The 25,271-nt window shown below is 38.6% G+C and overlaps 1 protein-coding gene across 5 annotated transcripts in view; it reads left to right on the forward strand.

Annotated features, from left to right (window-relative positions):
• The window catches only part of PTPRM (protein tyrosine phosphatase receptor type M), a 765,589-nt gene that overhangs the window by 432,746 nt on the left and 307,572 nt on the right, over positions 1 to 25,271 (forward strand). For all 5 annotated transcript variants that reach the window (XM_032602620.1, XM_032602624.1, XM_032602619.1 and 2 more), the window contains 2 exons: positions 13,722 to 14,030; positions 21,204 to 21,313. In XM_032602620.1, the coding sequence (XP_032458511.1) occupies positions 13,722 to 14,030; positions 21,204 to 21,313 (419 nt within the window). The remainder of the gene's footprint in view (positions 1 to 13,721; positions 14,031 to 21,203; positions 21,314 to 25,271) is intronic.

Consider the following 25,271-nt stretch of genomic DNA (forward strand, 5'->3'; position numbering starts at 1 on the left):
CTCTTGTTGCAGTATGAAGTGTATTTTACATTGTGACACAGTCATACACTCACCTGTAAATTTACAGGAGCGTGTGTAGGTAGAACTAAAACAAAATCTGCACAGTCCTCACGTTTCAACCTAAAATGCACTCTAATGTTTTAGTTTCCATCTCTTTCTTTAAAATGAATGCTAATCTAAGACCTGAGGGATCCAGCCTGCATTCTGAAAAACACTCCTCTAATTCAGAGTTTCTCAGACTTTAATGTGCACTAAAGATTTGGCTTCAGGAGGTCAGAGGTGTGGACTTCCTGTTGGTACCACTGCTTATTGTTCACCGCTTGTAATAGAGAAAATGTAGACTCAACCTGTCTGTTCCTCAGTAGGGGCATGCCGAAGTAAACTATTGTTCATTTATCTACTGGAATTTGATACACCAGTTAAAATGATCTATATGATCTATCTATAGATATAAACTAGATCTATCTATACATATAAACTAGATCTATGTATTTCAACTTGGCTGATGTTGAACCAGTCAAGTTGCAGAGAATGGTAGCATTTGTGTTAAATTTTAAGCATCCCAGATACATGTCATAAAAGTACAAAACCATGTCTGGGAATGACACATAATAACCTTGAGGTAGCCTGCAGGATCATGGAAAGGATTTGTATCAGCACTATTTTATTTCTTTAATCAAAAGTGATCTGAAGCAAAACACCTATGTTAATATTTGATATTAGTAGGTGTACAGGTGATTGTTTTATTTTGTACTTTTCAATGTGCTTTAAAGGTCTTATTACTTAAAATTTCAAAAACTTTAAATTAACACCAGCAAAGGATACTTTGTATTTAACAGGATAACATCTTTCAACTATTGTGGGACTCCTACCCTTATTCTTTACAGTTAGTTCAGGTGGAATAAAATATGACAGATATTAATGTCAGTGAGTGCATTATCAATGCCAGCATTTCTTTATTTTGGACGGTTGAAAACAGTAAATTGTTTATTCCCTCTTTTTTTCCAACCCCCATTCAATAAACTCTCTACTTGAGAACATTAAATCTTAAAATTCTTTTTAAAAATTATCCTAGAAGACTTGGTGACACTAGCCTAAAACCAGACACCAAGGGTGACTAACCAAAGACCCAAGATGTATCCTTTTACTTAAATTTTTTTAATGTACAAACCAAACCAAGAACTAAACAAAGCGTCTGTACACAGTAGTCTTTTAGGGTTACCTGACACCACAGGTAAATGCTCCCTCCAGGCTGTCAGTGGTCCCTCACGTTCAGAGCGTGAGTGCAGCCTTACCCTCTTGCCTGAGAGGGTCTCTGTTCTCACCTTGGTCTGTGTCCTAGTAATTTGTTATGTAAGATAATCTTTACATTTCCCATAAGACATGAATAGGAATTCCACCTTTCTACAGCGATCAAAATTAGAATCATCGGTAGAATTGATACGTGGAGAGTCCATTTCCCAGCAACATAATGTAGTGGGTCACTTACCTTTACGATTTAGGCTGAATCCAAACCACCACTTGGAAAACAGGAAAGACATTGTGAAGAATATGTCCATCCTAAACCAGGAGATGTGGGAAAATGTTTGCTTCCGTATGAGGCTTGGCATGGCTGCCCTTGCCTTCATTAATTCAATGACTGTTTTTTCAGCTCTTCATACTATTTTTGAAATTCAGCTTGTTTCTTAGGAAGAAACTATTCTTTTATATAGGACTGTGTGGTATATTTAAGAATAGATCATTTTCAAGTGTGTTTCTTGATTCTAATCATGATGTAAGAATTACTAATGTGAAAAGTATTTTGGTGGAAGAGGCTATTCAAATTCATGTCATTCTTATGACAAGTTTTCATTTATTTAATTACATCACAGGTATATAATGCTGTAGGGTAGCATAGGTTAAAGGTTGATATATTTCAGAACCTTCAACTACACTGACAAAGGGTACTTTCTAAACTATGGAAAACATCGGCTAATTCAAAAACTATAGCTATGTTGCTTGCAAACAGTGCCATGTTCCTGGAACCTTTGCTGCTTAGGAATATTAAATGACTGTAGGCCAAGATAAAATACTAGTTAACCAGGTCTCTGCTCTGATTTAACTGAATAGTAAAGTAAATAAAGCTATTACCTTATTATTTTGTCACCTCTTTTGTGTGACTGGCAAGGCAGAAATTCAGTAGCTGAAGATGACAAAAGGGGCCCACCGTGCCATTCTGGTTGTTATTCCTTTTATTGTAATAGACCTCTGGCAAGTCCATGAAGAGGCAGAAGAGAGAAACCTGTTAGCAGGAGCCTTGGTTTGTAATCTGTGTTTTTGATTATCAATGACAGGATTCTAAAATTACACCCAGATCTATCTCACAGGTTCTGAAATTGAGTTTCTGAAAAAGCACTGTAGTAGTAATGAAAGGTAAAGAGCAGAGTTCCAGAGAAATGAGCTGTGAATTGAACCTGCAATGGAGATTGATCCTATCAGTCAGTCTTTGCCCTTATCCGTAGAAAAAGAGGACTGAGTGTAGAAGGAGGCGGGATCCCTGATTAAATAGGATGCCAAAGTGCTGGAGGCTAGGACCGGCTCGCTGGTCCCTCGGGTCAGGATTGCAAGTGTCAGACACCTCTGCTTGAAACCTGGCTCGAACTGGCAGAAAGACAACAGAAGGAAAAATGCTGCCAGTGGTGCCAGCAAGGGAATCGATGGGAACTCCCTGCCTAGGCTTGGGGCGTGACAGCCACCACACTCCTCAGGGACACCGTTCTGGTCTCTTGTCGTTAGCCTGTAAGCCCAGACTGGATCTGCTGGCCTTATGACTTGTGCCAACGGGGCCTTCATTTACCCATCCTACTGCGGGCCAAGGGGATGTGAAGAGAACTGGCCTTGGAATCCACACACATCCTCCTAAGCATCTTTAGGATTGTAAGAAAAGAGAGGCAGATATCCTCCAACTAGTAAATACAATTAACTACCCTGTTATCTGACTCTTAAGAGATTTATTTTGTGCACATGGAATGGTAGTAATAGTTTGCCAAATTTGGGGAGCAGTATTTGCTCTTTGCTCCCAGAAATGCCTTGCAATTAGCAGACTGAAATTACGCATTTCTATCTATGAAGTTGCCGTTTATTTCCCACAGTGTGATCTGTGTCGACAGCAGTGCCCTTCAAAGTCTTCAGCGATTGTCAGCGTAACTCACTAGGGGAAATGTCCCTGTGGAATGCCTCGTTCACAGCTTGCAGCACACTAATAGACACGGTTCGGGCGGAAACACTGAAGATGAAGGTGCTATAAAACACCAAATTAAGATGTAATCATTAGAAGCCATCACTGCATCAGAGCTCGGTTTTGCAGAATGGCAGAAGGAAAGGAGAAAAGGAGTAGTGAAATCCGGCAGTTTGCTTAGCATGAGTTGACAGGGTTGTCAGATGCCCTTAGTCACTGGACATAGCCTAACAATGCTATCGTCAAAGGGGATATTATCACAGGTACTTGGTAGCCCAGGACATTCAGTCTGTATTATCAGATGTCATTTCCCATCTCACTTAGCGCTTGCCTTTGGGCCCTGGCAAGAGACAGTAGACTGTGTCGCCTGCATCATCGTATTGATTCAACTTCTCTCTTAAGCTGTTGACTAAAGGGAGAAGCGTTTAGGACTCATCCCTCCCCTTGTTGATAGGATTTGACTCCACCATGTTGGTATTGACATATTAAGAGACACAACAGAACTGTACTTATAGTAGGCAAAGGTCCACAAAGGGCACAGATGGAAATACTCTGTTTGGAAATGATATTAAAATACTTTTTAAAAAGAAAAAAAAACAGAAGCAGACTTACAGATATCGAAAACAAACTTATGGTTACCAAAGGGGAAACGTGGGGGGAACGGATAAATCAGGAGCTTGGGATGAACACATACACACTACCATGTATATGATAGATAACCAACAAGGACGTACTGTATAGCACAGGCAACTCTACCCAATATTCTGTGATAACCTACATGAGAAAAGAATCTAAAAAGAATGAATATATGTGTATGTATAACTGAATCACTTTGCTGTACACGTGAAACTAACACAACATTGTAAATCAACTCTACTCCAATAAAATAAATTTTTTTTTTTTTTGCGGTACGCGGGCCTCTCACCACTGTGGCCTCTCCCGTTGCAGAGCACAGGCTCCAGACGCGCAGGCTCAGCGGCCATGGCTCACGGGCCCAGCCGCTCTGCGGCATGTGGGAACCTCCCGGACTGGGGCACGAACCCGTATCCCCTGCACCGGCAGGTGGACTCCCAACCACTGTGCCACCAGGGAAGCCCTAAAATATTTTTTAAAAGAAATATTCTGTTTGGAATCTCTTCCCTAACACGGTTTTGTTTCAGTTGACTGGGAACAAGGTGCAAGCCGGTCACCACAACCCTCCTTCCATCTAAGACTCAGAACTCAGCCTCTATCTCTGGTCTCTTAATACCACTCATGACAGTAGGGGCTGTGGAGGCTTGATCATGGACGTGGTCGTTTGTGCTAGGCTTAGCTGTTTGACTTGGCAAGTTTACGGAAGGGCGTAATTTTACTGTGATGGAATTCTGAGAGGTAATAGAGGGGAGGGGAGCATGCATTTCAAGACAACTTGGCCAGTAAACACATAGAACCTGTGTTTTTTAGTCCTGGGGCATAATTCACCTGTGTGTGTTCTTGGCTAAGGCGTATTAAAATGATGCAGGCTTCCTTCTGCAAGAGAAAGTAGTTTTTCTAGTGAAATTAAGTTAGGAATGCATTGCTAGTTGAAACTAATATCTGAAGCATTTAGTCATTTAGTAAGTAAAATTGATGCAAACCTTAGAACAGTCCTTGTGGAGACGTGTGATTAATAAGGAAAGGGTCAAAGAGATGCATGTTAATCTGTTTATATAAGGGATCTGGAGCTTATTAAAAGTTTTTGTAAACATTCAACTAATGAAGCATTATATAAAATTAGACATTGCCTTTAAATGGTAAAAAGTCACTAGACTGAAAAACACCTACAATGTTATTGCTAAGTAACTTATTTATATTTTCCCTAACACTGGTAATTTAAATATAAAAAATTGATTTGGTAAAAAGGAACATTCCATGAAAATCGTCCACTCAGTATTCTCCTGGGGAATTTTTTCTCACTTGTCCTTGGTTCCTAGAGTTATTACAGGATAGAGTAGCGTGAATGGTCATTATTAACCTCGTGCTATGGTTTGGACAGATACCTGGCCGATAAATCCCATCTCACAAATATAAACCCAGAACATTATTTCACGTGAAACTTTTTCAGTTTTTGGAGGTCACAGGGAAAGGGGACATCTCTGAGTTCTCTCTAGGTCCCAAATGATGAAGAAAAAAAGGAATTTATGCACAAATAAAAAGCAAGATATGAACTTCAATGATAGTCCAGACAAATTTCCAGTAGCTACAAAGTGTATGTGTGGTTGTCTGGAAAAGCTGGGCCGGGGAACGTGGCCTGGACCCCTCTTCTATGGAACCAGAAGGAGAAAGGTGAAGGATTCTTCCCAGCACTTTTGTCTCAAGATGAGATACACGGGACCTTTATTATAGTTTACATTCTTTGGTAATGTGTCAGGTGGAGTTTTAAGTATCTTTACATCCTGATTTCTTTTTATCCAATTTTCTTTATTTTGGTAGAGGCTCTGTGGTAGATTTGATAATGAAACATATGCTATTTCATTACCAGACATATGAATTCAGAGCCACAGTCAAACCTTGACCTTGGACGGGTTATTGAACCCACCGTGGCCACAGTTTTTTCATTTCTATATTGGGAAGAATAGTACTTAAGCCACAGGATTGTTTGGAGGAATAGAGATTATATACAAAACAACTCACACATAGTAAGTACACACACAGTACGTGGTAGCTATTTTTTGTTTGTTTGTTTTGGTTTTGTTTTGCTAATCAATGATTTTATTTTTTTATACTAATTACAGCTTTATTTTAATAAACCCTATCCTTGGTTATTATATCCTACTCTTCCAATAATGTTCTTTTTATTTTATACAGCACGTTCTTATTAGCCATCAGTTTTACACACATCAGTGTATACATGTCAATCCCAATCACCCAATTCATCACACCACCACCACCACCCCCCCACGACTTTCCCACCTTGGTGTCCATACGATTGTTCTCTACATCTATGTCTCAATTTCTGCCCTGCAAACCGGTTCATCTGTACCATTTTTCTACGTTCCACATACATGCATTAATATACGATATTTGTTTTTCTCTTTCTGACTTACTTCACTCTGTATGACAGTCTCTAAGTCCATCCATGTCTCAACAAATGACCCAATTTTGTTCCTTTTTATGGCTGAGTAATATTCCATTGTATATATGTACCACATCTTTCTCCATTCGTCTGTCGATGGGCATTTAGGTTGCTTCCATGACCTGGCTATTGTAAATAGTGCTGCAATAAACATTGGGGTGCATGTGTCTTTTTGAATTACGGTTTTCTCTGGGTATGTGCCCAGTAGTGGGATTGCTGGGTCATATGGTAATTCTATTTTTAGTTTCTTAAGGAACCTCCATACTGTTCTCCATAGTGGCTGTATGAATTTACATTCCCACCAACAGTGCAAGAGTGTTCCCTTTTCCCCACACCCTCTCCAGCATTTGTTGTTCATAGATTTTCTGGTGATGCCCATTCTAACTGGTGTGAGGTGATACCTCATTGTAGTTTTGACTTGCATTTCTCTAATAATTACTGATGTTAAGCAGCTTTTCATGTGCTTCTTGTATGTCTTGTATGTTTTCTTTGGAGAAATGTCTATTTAGGTCTTCTGCCCATTTTTGCATTGGGTTGTTTGTTTTTTTAATATTGAGCTTCATGAGCTATTTATATATTCTGGAGATTAATCCTTTGTCCGTTGATTCATTTGCGAATATTCTCTCCCATTCTGAGGGTTGTCTTTTCATCTTGTTTATGGTTTCCTTTGCTGTGCAAAAGCTTTGAAGTTTCATTAGGTCCCATTTGTTTATTTTTGTTTTTATTTCCATTACTCTAGGAGGTGGATCAAAAAAGATCTTGCTGTGATTTATGTCAAAGAGTGTTCTTCCTATGTTTCCCTCTAAGAGTTTCATGGTGTCTGGTCTTACATTTAAGTCTCTAATCCATTTTGAGTTTACTTTTGTGTATGGCGTTAGGTAGTGTTCTAATTTCATTCTTTTACATGTAGCTATCCAGTTTTCTCAGCACCACTTATTGAAGAGACTCTGTCTTCTCCATTGTATATCCTTGCCACCTTTGTCATAGATTAGTTGCCCATAGGTGCGTGGGTTTATCTCTGGGCTTTCTATCTTGTTCCATTGATCTGTGTTTCTGTTTTTGTGCCAGTACCATATTGTCTTGATTACTGTAGCTTTGTAGTATAGTCTGAAGTCAGGGAGTCTGATTCCTCCAGCTCCGTTTCTTTCCCTCAAGACTGCATTGGCTATTTACGGTGTTTTGTGTCTCCATACAAATTTTAAGATTTTTTGTTCTACTTCCGTAAAAAATGCCATTGGTAATTTGATAGGGATTGCATTGAATCTGTAGATTGCTTTGGGTAGTATAGTCGTTTTCACAATATTGATTCTTCCAATCCAAGAACATGGTATGTCTCTCCATCTGTTGGTATCATCTTTAATTTCTTTCATCAGTGTCTTATAGTTTTCTGCATACAGGTGTTTTCTCTCCCTAGGTAGGTTTATTCCTAGCTATTTTATACTTTTTGTTGCAGTGGTAAATGGGTGTGTTTCCTCAATTTCTCTTTCATATTTTTTATCATTGGTGTATAGGAATGCAAGAGATTTCTGTGCATTAATTTTGTATCCTGCAACTTTACCAAATTCATTGATTAGCTCTTGTAATTTTCTGGTGGCATCTTTAGGATTCTCTATGTATAGTATCATGTCATCTGCAAACAGTGACAGTTTTACTTCTTGTTTTCTGGTTTGTATTCCTTTAATTTCTTTTTCTTCTCCGATTGCCATGGCTAGGACTTCCACAACTATGTTGAATAATAGTGGTGAGAGTGGACATCCTTGTCTTGTTCCTGATCTTAGAGGAAATGCTTTCAGTTTTTCACCATTGAGAATAATGTTTGCCCTGGGGTTTTCATATATGGCCTTTATTATGTTGAGGTAGTTTCCCTCTATTCCCACCTTTTGGAGAGTTTTTATCATAAATGGGTGTTGAATTTTGTCAAAAGCTTTTTCTGCATCTATTGAGAAGATCATATGGTTTTTATTCTTCAGTTTGTTAATATGGTATATCACATTGATTGATTTGTGTGTATTGAAGAATCCTTGCATCCCTAGGATAAATCCCACTTGGTCATGGTGTATGATCCTTTTAATGTGTTGTTGGATTCTGTTTGCTAGTATTTTGTTGAGGATTTTTGCATCTATATTCATCAGTGATATTGGTCTGTAATTTTCTTTTTTTGTAGTGTCTTGGCCTGGTTTTGGTATCAGGATGATGGTGACCTCATAGAATGAGTTTGGGAGTGTTCCTTCCTCTGCAGTTTTTTGGAAGAGTTTGAGAAGGATGGGTGTTAACTCTTCTCTAAATGTTTGATAGAATTCACCTGTGAGGCCATCTGGTCCTGGACTTTTGTTTGTTGGAAGATTTTTTTTTTTTTTTTTGCGGTAGGTGGGCCTCTCACTGTTGTGGCCTCTCCCGTTGTGGAGCAGAGGCTCCAGATGCGCAGGCCCAGCGGCCATGGCTCACAGGCCCATCTGCTCCGCGGCATGTGGGATCCTCCTGGACTGGGGCACAAACCCATGTCCCCTGCATCGGCAGGCGGACTCTCAACCACTGTGCCACCAGGGAAGCCCTGTTGGAAGATTTTTTTGTTGTCGTTTTGTTTCTTGGGTTTTTTTTTGTGGTACGCCAGCCTCTCCCTACTGTGGCCTCTCCCGTTGTGGAGCACAGGCTCCGGACACGCAGGCTCAGCGGCCATGGCTCATGGGCCCAGCCGCTCCACAGCATGCAGGATCCTCCCAGACCGGGGCACGAACCTGTGTCCCCCGCACCGGCAGGCGGACTCTCAACCACTGCACCACCAGGGAAGCCCCTGTTGGAAGATTTTTAATCACAGTTTCAATTTCATTGCTTGTGATTAGTCTGTTCATATTTTCTATTTCTTCCTGGTTCAGTCTTGGAAGGTTATACCTTTCTAAAAGTTTGTCCATTTCTTCCAATTGTCCATTTTATTGGTGTAGAGTTGCTTGTAGTAGTCTCTTAGGATGCTTTGTATTTCTGTGGTGCCTGTTGTAACTTCTCTTTTTTCATTTCTAATTTTATTGATTTGAGTCCTCTCCCTCTTTTTCTTGATCAGTCTGGTTAATGGTTTATCAATTTTGTTTATCTTCTCAAAGATAGTTTTATTGATCTTTGTTACTGTTTTCTTTTTTTCTATTTCATATATTTCTGCTCTGATCTTTATGATTTCTTTTCTTCTGCTAACTTTGGGTTTTGTTTATTCTTCTTCCTATAGTTCCTTTAGGAGTAAGGTTAGATTTTTTATTTGAGATTTTTCTTGTTTCTTGAGGTAGGCTTGTATAGCTATAAGCTTCCCTCTTAGAACTGCTTTTGCTGCATCCCATAAGTTTTGGATCATTGTGTTTTCATTGTCATTTGTCTCTAGTTTTTTTTTTTATTTCCTCTCTGATTTCTTCAGTGATTTCTTGGTTATTTAGTAATGTATTGTTTAGCCTCCATGTGTTTGTGTTTTTCACTTTTTCTTCCCTGTAATTCATTTCTAATCTCATAGCGTTGTGGTCAGAAAAGATGCTTGATATGATCACAATTTTCTTAAATTTACTGAGGCTTGATTTGTGACCCAAGATGTGATCTGTCCTGGAGAATGTTCCATGAGCACTTGAGAAGAAAGTGTAATCTGCTGTTTTTGGATGGAATGTCCTATAAATATCAGTTAAATCTATCTGGTCTATTGTGTCATTTAAAGCTTCTGTTTCCTTGTTTATTTTCATCTTGGATGATCTGTCCATTGGTGTAAGTGAGGTGTTAAAGTCCACCACTATTATTGTGTTACTGTTGATTTCCTATTTTATAACTGTTAGCAGTTGCCTTATGTATTGAGGTGCTCCTATGTTGGGTGCATATATATTTATAATTGTTATATCTTCTTCTTGGATTGATCCCCTGATCATTATGTAGTGTCCTTCCTTGTCTCTTATAAAATTCTTTACTTTAAAGTCTATTTTATCTGATATGAGTATAGCTACTCCAGCTTTCTTTTGATTTCCATTTGCATGGAATATCTTTTTCCATCCCCTCACTTTCAGTCTGTATGTGTCCCTAGGTCTGAAGTGGGTCTTTTGTAGACAGCATATACATGGGTCTTGTTTTTGTATCCATTCAGCAAGTCTCTGTCTTTTGGTTGGAGCATTTAATCCATTCACATTTAGGGTAATTATCAATATGTATGTTCCTATTACCATTTTCTTAATTGATTTGGGTTTGTTTTTGTAGGTCCTTTTCCTCTCTTGTGTTTCCCACTTAGAGAAGTTCCTTTAGCATTTGTTGTAGAGCTGGTTTGGTGGTGCTGAAATCTCTTAGCTTTTGCTTGTCTGTAAATCTTTTGATTTTTCCGTTGAATCTGAGTGAGATCCTTGCCAGGTAGAGTAATCTTGGTTGTAGGTTCTTCCCTTTCATCACTTAAAGTATATCATGCCACTCCCTTCCAGCTTGTAGAGTTTCTGCTGAGAAATCAGCTGTTAACCTTATGGGAGTTCCCTTGTATGTTATTTGTTGTTTTTCCCTTGCTGCTTTTAATAATTTTTCTTTGTCTTTAATTTTTGCCAATTTCATAACTCTGTGTCTCAGCCTGTTTCTCCTTGGGTTTATCCTGCCTGGGTCTGTCTGTGCTTCCTGGACTTGGGTGGCTATTTCCTTTCCCATGTTAGGGAAGTTTTTGACTGTAATGTCTTCAGATATTTTCTCGGGTCCTTTCTCTCTCTCTTCTCCTTCTGGGACCCCTATAATGCGAATGTTGTTGCATTTAATGTTGTCCCAGAGGTCTCTTAAGTTGTCCTCATTTCTTTTCATTCTTTTTTCTTTAGTGTGTTCTGCAGCAGTGAATTCCACCTTTCTGTTTTCCAGGTCACTTATGTGTTCTTCTGCCTCAGTTTTTCTGCTATTGTTTCCTTCCAGTGTAGTTTTCATTTCAGTTACTGTATTGTTCATCTCTGTTGTTTGTCCTTTAATTTTTTTCTAGATCTTTGTTAAACATTTCTTGCATCTTCTCAATCTTGCCTCCATTCTTTTTCCAAGCTCCTGGATCATCTTCATTATCATTATTCTGAATTCTTTTTCTGGAAGGTTGCCTATCTCTACTTCATTTAGTTGTTTTTCTGGGGTTTTATCTTGTTCCTTCATCTGGTACATAGCCTTTTCATCTTGTCTATCTTTCTGTGAATGTGGTTTTTGTTTCACAGGCTGCAGGATTGTAGTTCTTTTTGCTTCTGCTGTCTGCCCTCTGGTGGATGAGGCTGTCTAAGAAGCTTGTGCAAGTTCCTGATGGGAGGGACTGGTGGTGGGTAGAGCTGGCTGTTGCTCTGGTGGGCAGAGCTCAGTAAAACTTTAATCTGCTTGTCTGCTGATGGGTGGGCCTGGGTTCCCTCCCTGTTGGTTGTTTGGCCTGAGGTGACCCAACACTGGAGCCCACCCAGGCTCTTTGGTGGGGCTAATGGCAGACTCCCAGAGGGCTTGCACCAAGGAGTACTTCCCAGAACTTCTGCCGCCAGTGTCCTTGTCCCCATGGTGAGCCACAGCCACCCCCCACCTCTGCAGGAGACCCTCCAACACTAGCAGGTAGGTGTGGTTCAGTCTCCTGTGGGGTCACTGCTTCTTCCCCTGGGTCCCGATGCACACACTACTTTTTGTGTGCCCTCCACGAGTGGAGTCTCTGTTTCCCCTAGTCCTGTCGAAGTCAAATCCTGGTAGCCTTCAAAGTCTGATTCTCTAGGAATTCCTCCTCCCGTTGCTGGACCCCCAGGTTGGGAAGCCTGACCTGGGGCTCAGAACCTTCACTCCAGTGGGTGGACTTCTGTGGTATAAGTGTTCTCCAGTTTGTGAGTCACCCACCCAGCAGTTATGGGGTTTGATTTTACTGTGATTGCACCCCTCCTGCCGTCTCATTGCGGCTTCTCCTTTGTCTTTGGATGTGGAGCATCTTTTCTGGTGAGTTCCAGTGTCTTCCTGCCGGTGATTGTTCAGCAGTTAGTTGTGATTCTGGTGCTCCCGCAAGAGGGAGTGGGAGCACGTCCTTCTACCCCTGGTAGCTATTATTTCTCAAGTTTTCATGCTTATTTTCACTTTCCAATTATAGATCTCTTTATATTCATAAATGGTGACCACATTCAGGAAAACAAAAATCAAAATATATGGATCAATTGTATGTATGGATATACTAAAGCAAAGTATTTTAGATTAGGTTTTCCCCAAACCCGTGAAAGGTAAATTCTTAGAAGAGTGTAAGGTACGTAATAAGGGCTCAGTAAATGTTATGTAGTTAGTATTACTGTATTTTCATCATCATTTCATAAACAAGTTTAAGCTTTCTCATAAACAACGAGGTCCTACTGAATAGCATAGGGAACTATATTTAATATCCTATGATAAACCATACTGAAAAGAATATTAAAAAAGAATGTGTACATATATACATATATATGTATAACTGAATCACTGTATAGCAGAAATTAACACAACATTGTTAATCAACTATACTTCAATAAAAGAAGAGATATGTATAAAAAGAAAGCCTTCTCTGTATATATTCTTCCTTTTAAGCCCATCAGAATGCTTATATTCCCTGCGTTTCATTTAGATTTCTAAGCTCGAAACTCTGTCCCTGGAGCTTTGACTAAGAAACAACACCAAGACCTGATCAGGGGTAGTAAAGAACTACTTCAGCATTGACTGTGTGGAATTCTCTACAAATCACAACCCAACAAGGCCTGGAGTTCTGTTTATGCTCTTTAATCTGTTTATGCTCTTTAATCTGCTTATGCTCTTTAATCATTGTATTATTTCATGCTGAATTCTCAAGCTTTTACTCTGTTTTCCAATTACATAATGATGAATTATCTTAAAAAGATAAAAAATATATACATCAATTAGCATTAAGACTGCTTTTGTGTATCAGAGCCCCAGAGGAAAGAGCCTTAGATAAAAGCACTGTATTTCTCTCTAATGAAAATTTTGGAAGTAGACCCTTCAGGGATGGTATGACAGTGCAGTGATTATCAGGAACCCTGGGTTCTTCATCATCATTGCTTTGAATTCTTAATGTTTAAGCACATTATGGTCCATCATGGCTGCATGAGCGTGAGACACCCTATCCTCAATCAAGCTAATAGGAAGGAAGGAGGAACAAGGATGGTGAGCCCCTTCCTTTCAAAGACACTGCCCAGAATCCATTCTTGATGTCTCACGTTGTATGCTATCCACCAGAACTTGGGTAGAAGGACAGACCTCACTGCAGAAGAGACTGGAAATTTTAGTCCTTATTCTGGGTGGCCTCATGCCCATCTAAGATTTAGGTGTTTTATTCATATGGAAGAAGAGAAGACAAGATACTGGGGATAAGGAGGATTATCTGGGCTTCACTGGAACGTTTATTATTATTTTCTCTTATGTTCTCTTTTTCCTTCTTTTGCATCTTAGATCCCATGCGCGGCCCAAGAAAATTGGAAGTCGTCGATGTCAAATCTCGACAAATCACTCTCCGCTGGGAGCCATTTGGGTATAACGTGACTCGTTGCCATAGTTACAACCTCACAGTCCACTACTGTTACAAGGTCGGAGGGCAGGAACAAGTGAGAGAAGAAGTAAGCTGGGACACGGATAACTCACACCCTCAACACACCATCACCAACCTCTCCCCCTACACCAACGTCAGTGTGAAACTCATCCTCATGAATCCCGAGGGACGGAAGGAGAGCCAAGAACTCGTAGTACAGACAGATGAAGATCGTGAGTACTTTCAAGTGTTATGTTTATGGGAAACAGACAGTCTTTTTAAAAAGCAGCTCATGTTTCTTTCTAATTGAGACCTTTACACTGAAAATGGAAGGAAGAATTACTTACTGGGTTGAATAACACACATGTATATCTGTGCTGCTGTATACTGAAGCACTGATTAGAAGGGGTAAAGGGAATAAAGATCCAGAAGCTTATTTTAATTTTTATGAGTCATATAATTACTTTTCTACATATGATTATTCTGTATGGCTCTAAGTAGTTCTTCATTCAAGTTTTATCATCATGTTGGACTGAAGAACTGTTGTTCCGGGTATTCGATTATTTATAAGAAATGCTTATTCAAACAGCATTCTGAAACATTTTTCATAGTTCAGATAAAAATTCAGCCCCAGATAGAGGCTGCCCTTGCTGTTCAGCACAGTGCTGAGAAATTACCTCATTAGGTCGGTGGTTATGTAATAGATCATGCTTTTCCATAGGAACAATGCTGTAATTGGATATGACCTCAGTAACCAAGAATTTAATAAATAGACAGTGCATGTCACCCGCCACTCATCAAAAAAAGCAAATATACAGTTGCATTAAGCCTCTAAAATAATTTAAAATGGTAAAATGACACCTGGAATCCCATAGCATAGGTATAAACGTGCTTTTACACTGATTATACAGGGGACTCTCATGTACAATAGTGAGCCCGTGTAGCGCATAAAATACAGCGGTAGTTTATCGTATATTTGGTTTAAAATTCATTTGCCAGGCATCAGAGTAAGTGGCAAACAACATGGGGAGCCACTTGCTTATTCCTGGGAAAAATAGATTTCACCTTTTTCTCTTCAAGCAGCTGATTAGGATCTTAATTGATTGTAACATGTGTTAAATGTTTATCACAACGCTATTTTTTCATTTGAAGAGCTGACAAGGTATTTTTGAGTGTTGATGACCTATGCAACACCAGGCATATTGCTATAAAATAAAAACATGGAAACAGCCAGAGTAAATGGGAAGCTCGACCACATCTTCTCTTTTCTTTTGTGTAGCCCCTCAAGTCCTGCCTGTGTTGGTTGCTCTCAAGTAGTTGTTTCACTACAGTTTTTTTTTGTGAGAAGTATAGGTTGATATGAGTCACTCAGTCTAGGCTGAGCATGGAAGCCCTATCTCTATTTCTTCCAGCTCTTCCTTGTGTCCCAGGAGAGACTCAAGAAAGTTTCAGCACTGTCAGCAGGTCTTTTCTGGCCCCTTCCTCCCCTGCCTTTTTGTATTTAATTTGGTCCTAACTCCTGTTGTCACTACTTCCAAAATATTAGATTGTTCTTTTTTTTTGACTTAATTATTTTCATTATATTTCTGGTTTTCGTATGAAGAAACTGAGTCAGAAAAGTGAATGGTAAACCCAGATGTCTGGTTCCAGAAACTGTGGCCTGTACTTCTATGTGCCAAAGTACTTCTAAGTACTTACTAATATGATCATTAGTATTCTAGAGGCCTTATTTATATAAACATTGATATTACTGTCTATTCTATCTTTCTGCCTTGAGGTATTTTTTTACAATCATTTTTTTAATTGAAGTATAGTTAATTTACAGTGTTGTGTTAGTTTTAGGTTTACTACAGAGTGATTCATTTATATATATATATTCTTTTTCATTATAGGTTATTATAGGATATTAAGTATAGTTCCTGTGCTCTACAGTAGGTCCTTATTGATTATTTTATACACAGTAGTGTGTATCTGTTAATCCCAAGCTCCTAATTTATCTCTTCCCTGCCCCCTACCTTTCCCCTTTGGTAACCATAAGCTTGTTTTCTATGTCTGTGGGTCTATTTCTGTTTTGTCAAAAAGTTCATTTGTATCATTTTTTTAGATTCCACACATAACTGATATCATGTGATATTGGTCTGTCTGACTTACTTCACATAATATGATAATAGATTGTTCTTTTCTCTCAACTTCCACTACCTATATCCAGATTTTATGCTGAAATTTCTGTAGTAGTTTCTAACCTTTTATTGTTCCAGCTTTGTCCAATTCCAGTGCCCTCTACTCATTCCCTAAACTAATCTCTAAAATACATTTGCATCATGTTATTCTCTCCACAAGAGCCGTCAGTGACTCTCTTTACCCGTATCTCGGTATTCCAGGCTCAGGCTCTAGACCTGGTAGCTTTTCCTTCCTTCCTCTGCATCCTGCAGAGACGTGCCCTGGTGCTGGTCCTGCTGCCACACTCCATGCATCCTGAGTGCTCCCTCACTGTCTGTCCTCCTCTGCACATCCTCCCAACCTGCCTTCCTACATTCCATCTCCTCCATGACCCTCCAAAGTTCTCCTCACAAGTTCAGGTCCTTCGTGAAGCTGTCTCCAGCTCTCTCACCCTCATTCCTCTCTCATCCTTCTGACCTCATTTGCACTTGACAAGATCTTTAAATCTCTGAGCCTTAATTTCCTCATCTGAGAAGCAAGAATAATACAGTTCTCCAGCATATTAGGGTTAGAAGCCATTTCCATCGAGTGCTATTTGTAGCTGCAGAGAGGGGCCTTTTAATAGGTGAGCGTTATTGTAAGAATTCAGAGGAACTTATCGTGACACTTTCTTTTTTTTTTTTTGTGGTACGCAGGCCTCTCACTGCTGTGGCCTCTCCCGTTGCGGAGCACAGGCTCCGGACGCGCAGGCTCAGCGGCCATGGCTCATGGGCCCAGCCGCTCCGCGGCACGTGGGATCCTCCCAGACCAGGGCACGAACCCGTGTCGCCTGAATCGGCAGGCAGACTCTCAACCACTGCGCCACCAGGGAAGCCCTATCGTGACCCTTTCTTGTTCTCTCATTATGTTATATATAATTTTTTCCTCTTAACTGTAAACCACTTGAGAGAAGAAGCCATCTAATTTTCTTCTTTAGCAATTTGCATGGTATTGAGTAGGTAATAAGCACTCAAAATACTTATTAGTCTTTAAATAAAATAGTAAAATTTGCTGATAATCATTTAATTCAGGCTTAAATCAACAGTAATGTTTCCATCAGTGAGAGAGGAAAGTCAAGTGCAGTCATTTCTAGAGATGCGAGATGTTTTGCTGAAGCATAAACTCACCAATACTTTTGGGTTTCGAATTTACATGAGCTAATAACTCTGTTAAGTGCTGTTAAAACATAAGGTTAAATAAGTCACTTTTTTGTTTGTGTGTTTAAATTATATTGCTAGTCCCTGGAGTTGGGGCGTGCATTACTTCCAAATAAAAATCTATTGTTTACATAGCACCCTGGCATCCAGTTCATTAGAAAAACTTTGATTTCAAATTATATTTCCTAACAAGAGCAAAAGAAAAAAAAGACTTCAAATAAGACAGAAAAAGAAAAATTGTTAATACCTACCGAGCTTGAAGAAAAAAGAATTGAAGTGTCACTTTACTTATCTGCCATTAACAAAGGCTACAATTTGTTGTACATCGTGAGTTTTATTGTAGTATAATATTTTTATTGAAATATTTATTTCATCAGAAAATGTGTGGGAAAAAATTATCTTTTTATTACTGTTAAGAGTGTCACTAGACACTATAGGGCTCAATTCCATAAACTTAGATATTATGGTTCTATATCCCAAATCATGAATTCCTAGAACTTCTAATAAAGGCACCAGACCTAAGTTCCTGTGAGGTACCAGTTTCCCTAATTTAACTAACTCTTCTGGTATTTTAATTCACTTGATCCTGTTCTGACCTGACAACAATTATATGAATCCCATTTAGGTTTTCCTGTTATTAACATTTTCATGATTACAAGCCCTCCAATATATTTTATTACATTCATCCTTTTAAAATATCCTCTGTTCAACATAATTTTGACAATCTCTCTTTTTTTAAATTTTACTCTCATTTATACTAATCGAATGAAACCAAAGATTTTTTTCTAAGTTTTCACCCTCTTTACGTCTGTACATAGATTACTAAATATTTTCAATTCAGAAATATTATCACAAAATAATAGAACCACACATGCATCATAATTATCTTGATCCTGTGAGGAACCTGATGACGTCAAAATAAACACTTTCAAGGTCAAGAGGAAGAGACTTAGTAGAGCTTTTCTTTTTAATTTTTATTTATTTATTTTTAAACTTATTTATTTTTGGCTGCATTAGGTCTTCATTGCTGTGCATGGGCTTTCTCTAGTTTCAGCGAGCGGGGGCTACTCTTCGTTGCGGTGCGCGGGCGTCTCATTGCGGTGGCCCCTTTTGTTGTGGAGCATGGGCTCTAGGTGCGTGGGCTTCAGTAGTTGTGGCTCACGTGCTCAGTAGTTGTGGCTCGCAGGCTCATTAGTCATGGCGCACGGGCTTAGTTGCTCCGCGGCATGTGGGATCTTCCTGGACCAGGGCTCAAACCCGAGTCCCCTGCATTGACAGGCATATTCTTAACCACTGCACCACCAGGGAAGTCTGAGACTTAGTAGAGCTTTCTCTGGCATGGCCCATCGTAGTCCAACTTCTGATTGTGATGAGCATTTTAGTCTCAGAGCCCAGAATCCAAATTTTCTTAGAACTCACCGGTGTCATCACTTCTTAAATACCTTGTTTCTTTGCTTCAATGTAGTTTCACATCAATTCCTTCAACCTAAGACAAACGATTATTTAAACATTTATATACTTTTTAGAGTTTGGACATTAGGGATTAACTTACTCCAACGTCCTCATTTTAGAAGTGAGGCAACTGAGACCTAAGGAGGGTCCGTGAATTGCCCAAATTTCACAGTTTATTCACTGGAAAGTCTTAAATCAGAACCCAGGCCCCCTCATCTGAATCAGTGATTTTTTTTTTCTGCTAAACTCTCCTTAGCTCTGTTTAGAATAACTATCAATATAAATGTCCTAGATCTACCTTTAAGTAGCCCCTCAACTAAACAAATGTGTATTGCCTATGAGTCCTTTTGTAATTCTGGTCAGTCTTTCTAGTCTGAGGAGATCTCACCAACCCTTAGAGGGCTATTCATACCCTCCACAAGCTAACCAAACATTTCTTTAGCTCCCATGTTTTAAACTTTATTGAGATATATTTATACAGTCATGAGTTGATTTGTGTTGTTTCTACTTTTTAATTATTATGAATAATGCTCCTCTTAATATTTGTGTACAAGCCTTTGAGTGACATGTGTTTTCAGCTCTCTTGGATATATACGTAGGAGTGGAATTGCTGGGTCATATGGTAAGTTTATCTGTGTTTAACCATTTGAGGATCTGCCAGACTGTTTTCAAAGTAGCTTTATGATTTTACATTCCTACCAGCAGTGTATGAGGGTTCCACTTTCTCCACATTCTTGCCAGTACTTGCTATTATCTGTCTTTGGATTATAGCCATTCTAGAGGGTGTGAAGTGCTATCACACTGTGGTTTTGATGTGCATTTTCCTGCTAGCTAATGATGTTGAGCATCTTTTCACGTGCTTATTGGCCATTTGTATATCTTTTTTTGGAGAGCTGTTTATACAGATCCTTTGCCCGTTTTTAATTGGATTATTTTTTTATTGGGATTTCATAGTTCTTTATGTATTTTAGATACAAGTCTCTTGACAGATACATGATTTGCAAAAGCTTTCTCCCTTTTTGTGTGTTGTCTTTTCACTTTCTTGGTAGTGCCCTTTGAAGCACAAGAGCTTTTCACTTTACTGATGTACAGTTTATCTATATTTTCTTTTGTTATTTTTGTTTTTGGTGTCATATCTTTGAAACCATTGCCTAATACAATGTCATGAATATTTACACCTATATTTTCTTCTAGGAGTTTTGTAGTTTTAGCTCTTATATTTAGCTCTTTAATCTATTTTGGTGTAATTTTCATAGTTGGTGTGAAGTAGGAAACCAACTTCGTCCTTTTACATGTGGATATCCAGTTGTCCTTGCACCGCGTGGAAAAATTATTTTGACCCCACTGAATTTTCTTGGCACTTTTGATAAAAATCAATTGACTATAAATGTGGGGCTTTATTTCTGTACTCTCAATTCTGTTGTACTGATCTATCTGTCTATCCTTATGCCAATATCATGATGTCCTAATACTGTAGCTTTTTAGTAAATTTGAAATTGAGAAGGCTGAGTCCTCTCAAACCACTTTTTGATTACTCACACTGTCACCAAATATGCGTATACTTACAGGTAGTACAGATATACTGGTTTATAAATAGGATAGGCACACTAGACACTAAATTGTGTATCATATAAAGCATACTCAAAAACTTAATTTAAATGAATATGAGATACATGATATTTTTAAAATAATATTGTATGTTATTTTGTAGAAAATTGGCAAGTACATTTCTATCTTCCCTTATGTCAATTAGATTTTCTCGTTAATCAAAAGGTGTTACATACTTTAGGTTTTAAAAAATGGCATCAAACTTTCCCAAATCTGTTTTATTATTAATAAATAAAATGAAATATTTTAAAAATATTTCATCTACATCACATCTTTGTAGAACTTCTATTTTGTGTGTACTTTTCATAGACATATTAAGTATAAGTCCAGGAGTTCATACATATTCTTCTTTGACATGCTTTTATCACTCAGTGTTATGGTTATAGAATCCATCCATGATGATGTATAAAGCTGTCATCGATTTTCAGTCGTTTTTGTATTTTATTGAGTGAATATAAACTAATTTCTTAAACTATTTTTTGTCTCCAGTTTATTAGTTTTATTTTAAAATGCTACTATGCTGACATCCTAGTCTATGTCTCCTAGTACATATGTGCAAGAATATTACTAGGGAATATACCTGAGGTGGGATTATTGGGTCGTATGACATGTGCCTCTTTAACTTCAGTGCGTACAGGCAAATTATTTTCCAAAGTGGCTATACCAATTTATGGTCTCACAAGCAATGTGTGGGAATTCACATTGCTCCACATCCTTCTTTATTTCTGAAGAATAAAAAAGTTTATTTACAAGATGATACTGAGCTTTGTCTAATTGATTCAAACTTTTTAGAGGAAGATTTGATGAAATTCTTTTCTTTATAAAGACAGTATAGCCAAAATGGTTTTAAATTGCAGGTTTTTGCAAGAAAATGGAATATATCTATTAAAATCTTACACCTCAATAGAGAGTTAAAAACCTGTCAAGTCTAGAAAAATGTATTTTGTTTTTGGTTTACTTAAATATGTATCGATTTTTCCCCACTTCTAGTTCCAGGTGCTGTTCTTACTGAATCCATCCAAGGAAGTACCTTTGAAGAGAAGATATTTCTTCAATGGCGAGAACCAATTCAAACCTATGGTGTCATCACTTTATATGAGGTAGTATATACATTTGTTAGTAATTTAATTTTTACTGTAACTTCTATGATAGCTAGACTATCTAGTATTTAAAAATGCATGGTAAAATCATGCCTTTTAAGAAGTTGAATGCCTTTAATAGTTATAATGGTTACTGAATAGAAGCAAAAAAATTAAAAATGCGTTTTCAAATTATGTATAATTTCAGAATGTATATTCACCATGATTTAGATGCTTCCAGATTACATGTTATTAGATGTAAAGCCACACTCTAATATAGTTTAAAAATCACCTTTGTTAAAAACAGTAAGTGTTCTGTCATATACATTATTTGTATGACAGGAGGCAACCATGGCATCCTGTTCTCGCCAGCTCTAAGATATTTTACTCCTGAATTATAGAAGAGCGCTGATGATCCAATTAGTGGAGTTGATAGACATTGTCTTGGGAATAACAACAGAATAATGTCTTCTGGTTTCTCAGCATTAGCAAAACAGCCTTTAGACTTCTGTGACACAGTTTTGTCTACTGATAGATAGCAGAGAAGAATTCGATGACTTGTTCAGGGGAAAAAATAACAGCAGTAGCGGGGTGGCAGTCATCATCACATCTGTATGAGCGTGATTTCACTCTGCCTATTGTCATAGAAACAAGCAGGTGCATTTTTTTTTCAAGCTAGCATTTATGTGAATGCAAATTCAACAAAATTATATGTTGTTCGGTTTTCTAAAATCCGCAGCCATTCTTCCTATGGGACCTCTACCTGAATACCTTTCAGCTACTGACAAAGCTGGAGTAGATTTGCTGTCAGACAGTCACCACTGGTGAACCCTTTCCCTGACCCAACGAGCCTCACAGCTATGTTTCCTTGTACCGTTTAAAACTTGGTATTGAAATGCAAAAAAAAAAAAAAAAAAAAAAATTGTTGTTCATCAAAAGCTAAACAAAGTAAGAGAAAAGAAAAAAAGTTGATTTTCGCATTAAGTTTTGATGCTTTCCTTGGCTGCTTCGTTGTAAAAGAATCATGAAAATTCATGACTCTCTTTTGTAGAGTTGTTTTTTATAATCAGATCAAACAAGTTCATTTTTTCCCCTCAGTGATCAGAATCTTTTAGTTAATATTTTTGGCCCCATGACCATTTTTTAGTTCTGTTTTGTGGATTCTTACCTCAGGATAACAGAATATTTTACTAGAAAAGATACAGTCTTTGAAATCAACATTAAGTACCAAGAAATCAGTCCACCTCTCCTGAAAGCCACATGTTGATATCTAGACGGACAGAAAATAAAGGTGAGATCCTTTCTTTCTGATCCCGTGGAGCATAATATTCATGTAATAAGTAACTTTAATGTGAAAACAATAGGAAAAGCAGAACCCATCAATCTCTCTGATTTCAGCAGCCACAATGTCCCTCCTAGCTGAACACTGATCTAAATGCTACTACAAAGGGGATGTGTGAATGTCTTGTAAATCAACATTTTAAAACTCAAGATATAAGTAAGAAGAGCAGGTCGGTTGTTTTTTCTAGGCACCAAAGGGAAAATGCCAAATGTGTGAATCAGGCTTAAGTGATTAAGTATAAGTTTCTGACTGTTGAATCTTTCTCTTCTTTTCTCCATGTTTTCTAGAAGTAGGAAGGAAGGTATTCCAGATTCCCCAAGGTGGGCCTTAGATGGTGTCTGTGCAGGGAGCTCCTCTTTGGCTAAAACACACTGCACCCTGGGGCTCTCCCAGCCTGTACCTGAGTCTGCAGGAGACCCAGCTTCCTCCTGGTGCAGGGCTGCTGGTGAACCAGACCAGTCCCCTCCCTGGAGGACCACAGTCCCCTGGGACAGACATGCTAAGGAAATAAAACCGTTGCCCAAAGGGAAACCAAGACCTTAGGAACAGTGTAGTCACAGAAACACATTTGACTGTAGGTCAAAACTGGAAGGCAAGATACGTTATCATAGTTGGAAAAAAGCTTAGTAATAAATGATATGGGTGTTTCTTGAGGAGCACACTTGTATGGTTTTTTGAAGGAGAGGAGAAAAAACAGAAGGAATGTTGTAAATGCTGTAAGTGAGCATGCTGTGGGTCCATGTTATTCTCAAGTTCTCTCTTTACCTCTTAAGAAAGATATACCAGATCATTAATGATTGGAAAATGCTGACAATGTCATCTTTTGCCGGAAGTTACGGCAATGACGGCACTAAAGCAACCTTCCGGCCTCAGTTCTTTGTCATCCCCATCTTCAGCCTTCTCAAACTAGCCTTCCTTCCTCTTGTCCCCAGCTGTGTTGTAGCCCCAGCCCTTGTCGTGCCTTACCTCCTCCTCCGCCGTTTCATTCTATCTGAGACATCTTCCTAAAGTCTGGGACTGGTAATTACACTTTTCCTCAATAGCTATCCAGATTTTTATTTTATCAAATGATAAATGCAGTATTATTCTCTGAAAGGATACTTTAAGCACAGAAGTATTCAAAATAAAATGTCTTTGCTTCCCAAATTCACTTTTCAGAGGTAACTACTATGAACAACTAGATGCATGTGCTTCCAGAATTTCACAAGGTAGAAATTTATAGTGCAACTGCTCTTATGACTATACATGGATAAAACTTAATAAATGCTAGCAAACCCAGCATTGTATTACAAGAATATGCCATATAAGACCTCCTCCACATCATACAAAAATAAATGCCAAATAGGTTCATGAACTAAACACAAAAATTAAACTATAGCAACACTGTAAGGAGAATAAGGAAGACGCTTTTGTAATATATCTTGACATAAAACCCAGAAGTCATTTAAAAAAGATTGACGGATTTGGTTATATAAGAATTTAAACTTCTGAATGATAGAAAATGCCACAAAGAAAAGTCTAAATACAAACAGAAGACTTGGGGAAATTATTTTCAACATTTGTAGCAGTCAACTGGCTGGTGGCTGTAGTTATAACACACTTGATACAGATTGATAAGTAGACAACACTCCATTAGGAAAAATGAGTGAAGAATAAAAGGAGTTGATTGATAGGAAAAAAAAATCTGAATGGCGTAAGCAGATGAAAAGATAGCTACCTAACCTTAGCAAGGATTAAGAAATGAAATAAAACGGACTCTTCAGAACATTTAAGTTGGTGCAAATCCAGTGTTAAGGGGTGATGTGGTGAAATTTGTGTGCACAGACCGTTGATGGGGACATACAATTTTGCAACCTCTCATGTAGACAACTTGGGAATATCTATAAACATTCAGACACTGCATGTCAAGCCTGTTTAGGGAAGTTTCTCAGTCAGTAATACTCCCAAATGCACAGGGATGTATGTCCCAGTATTTTCATTGTACCCCAGTAACTTTATATGGCTCACGATTGCTTAGTGAATCAACTCCAAACTCCTGGTCACGATAGTAACACACCAACAAGCTTTTGAAAAAAAACATTTAGTATGTATAAGGTATTAGAAGAGAACAAAATATAAAAGATCCTCTCTCTCCTCTACTAGAAGTGAGCAGTCCTATCAGCAGCTAATTATAGAAAAGAATGAAATGAGGACCAAATGTCTGCCTCAGTGCAGCGTGTGCAGGGTTGTCGGGCACATAGTAAAGTAGAACAGTCTGGACTCATCAGCCCACTGGGGCGTTGACGGATGGAGAGTTGAAAATACCTCAAGATCCCCCACCTGGAGAGCGGGGCTCAGTGAATCACTCTCCCCTGAGACAGTTCACATGGGTGGAGAGAGGGAGAATTGAGGGGCCCTGTTTGCTATCAGTGTTCAAGGCCATACATGGTACCATCCCAGCTGATACTTGCTACTGCATCTCCCATGATTCTCTCCTGGAACTGAATGAGCCATGTGTATGGAGTTTTCTTTTCTCCATGAACCTTCTGGTTTTTCACACCTGCTTCTGCTTATCCACTTCTTTCCTCCTGACTGCCTCCGCTCATTCTCCTCCTATGGCACTTCTGCTTATCTTTCAGCATCTCAGTCAAATTTTGA

Source organism: Phocoena sinus, chromosome 14, assembly GCF_008692025.1.
Source record: "Phocoena sinus isolate mPhoSin1 chromosome 14, mPhoSin1.pri, whole genome shotgun sequence".
NCBI lineage: Eukaryota > Metazoa > Chordata > Mammalia > Artiodactyla > Phocoenidae > Phocoena > Phocoena sinus.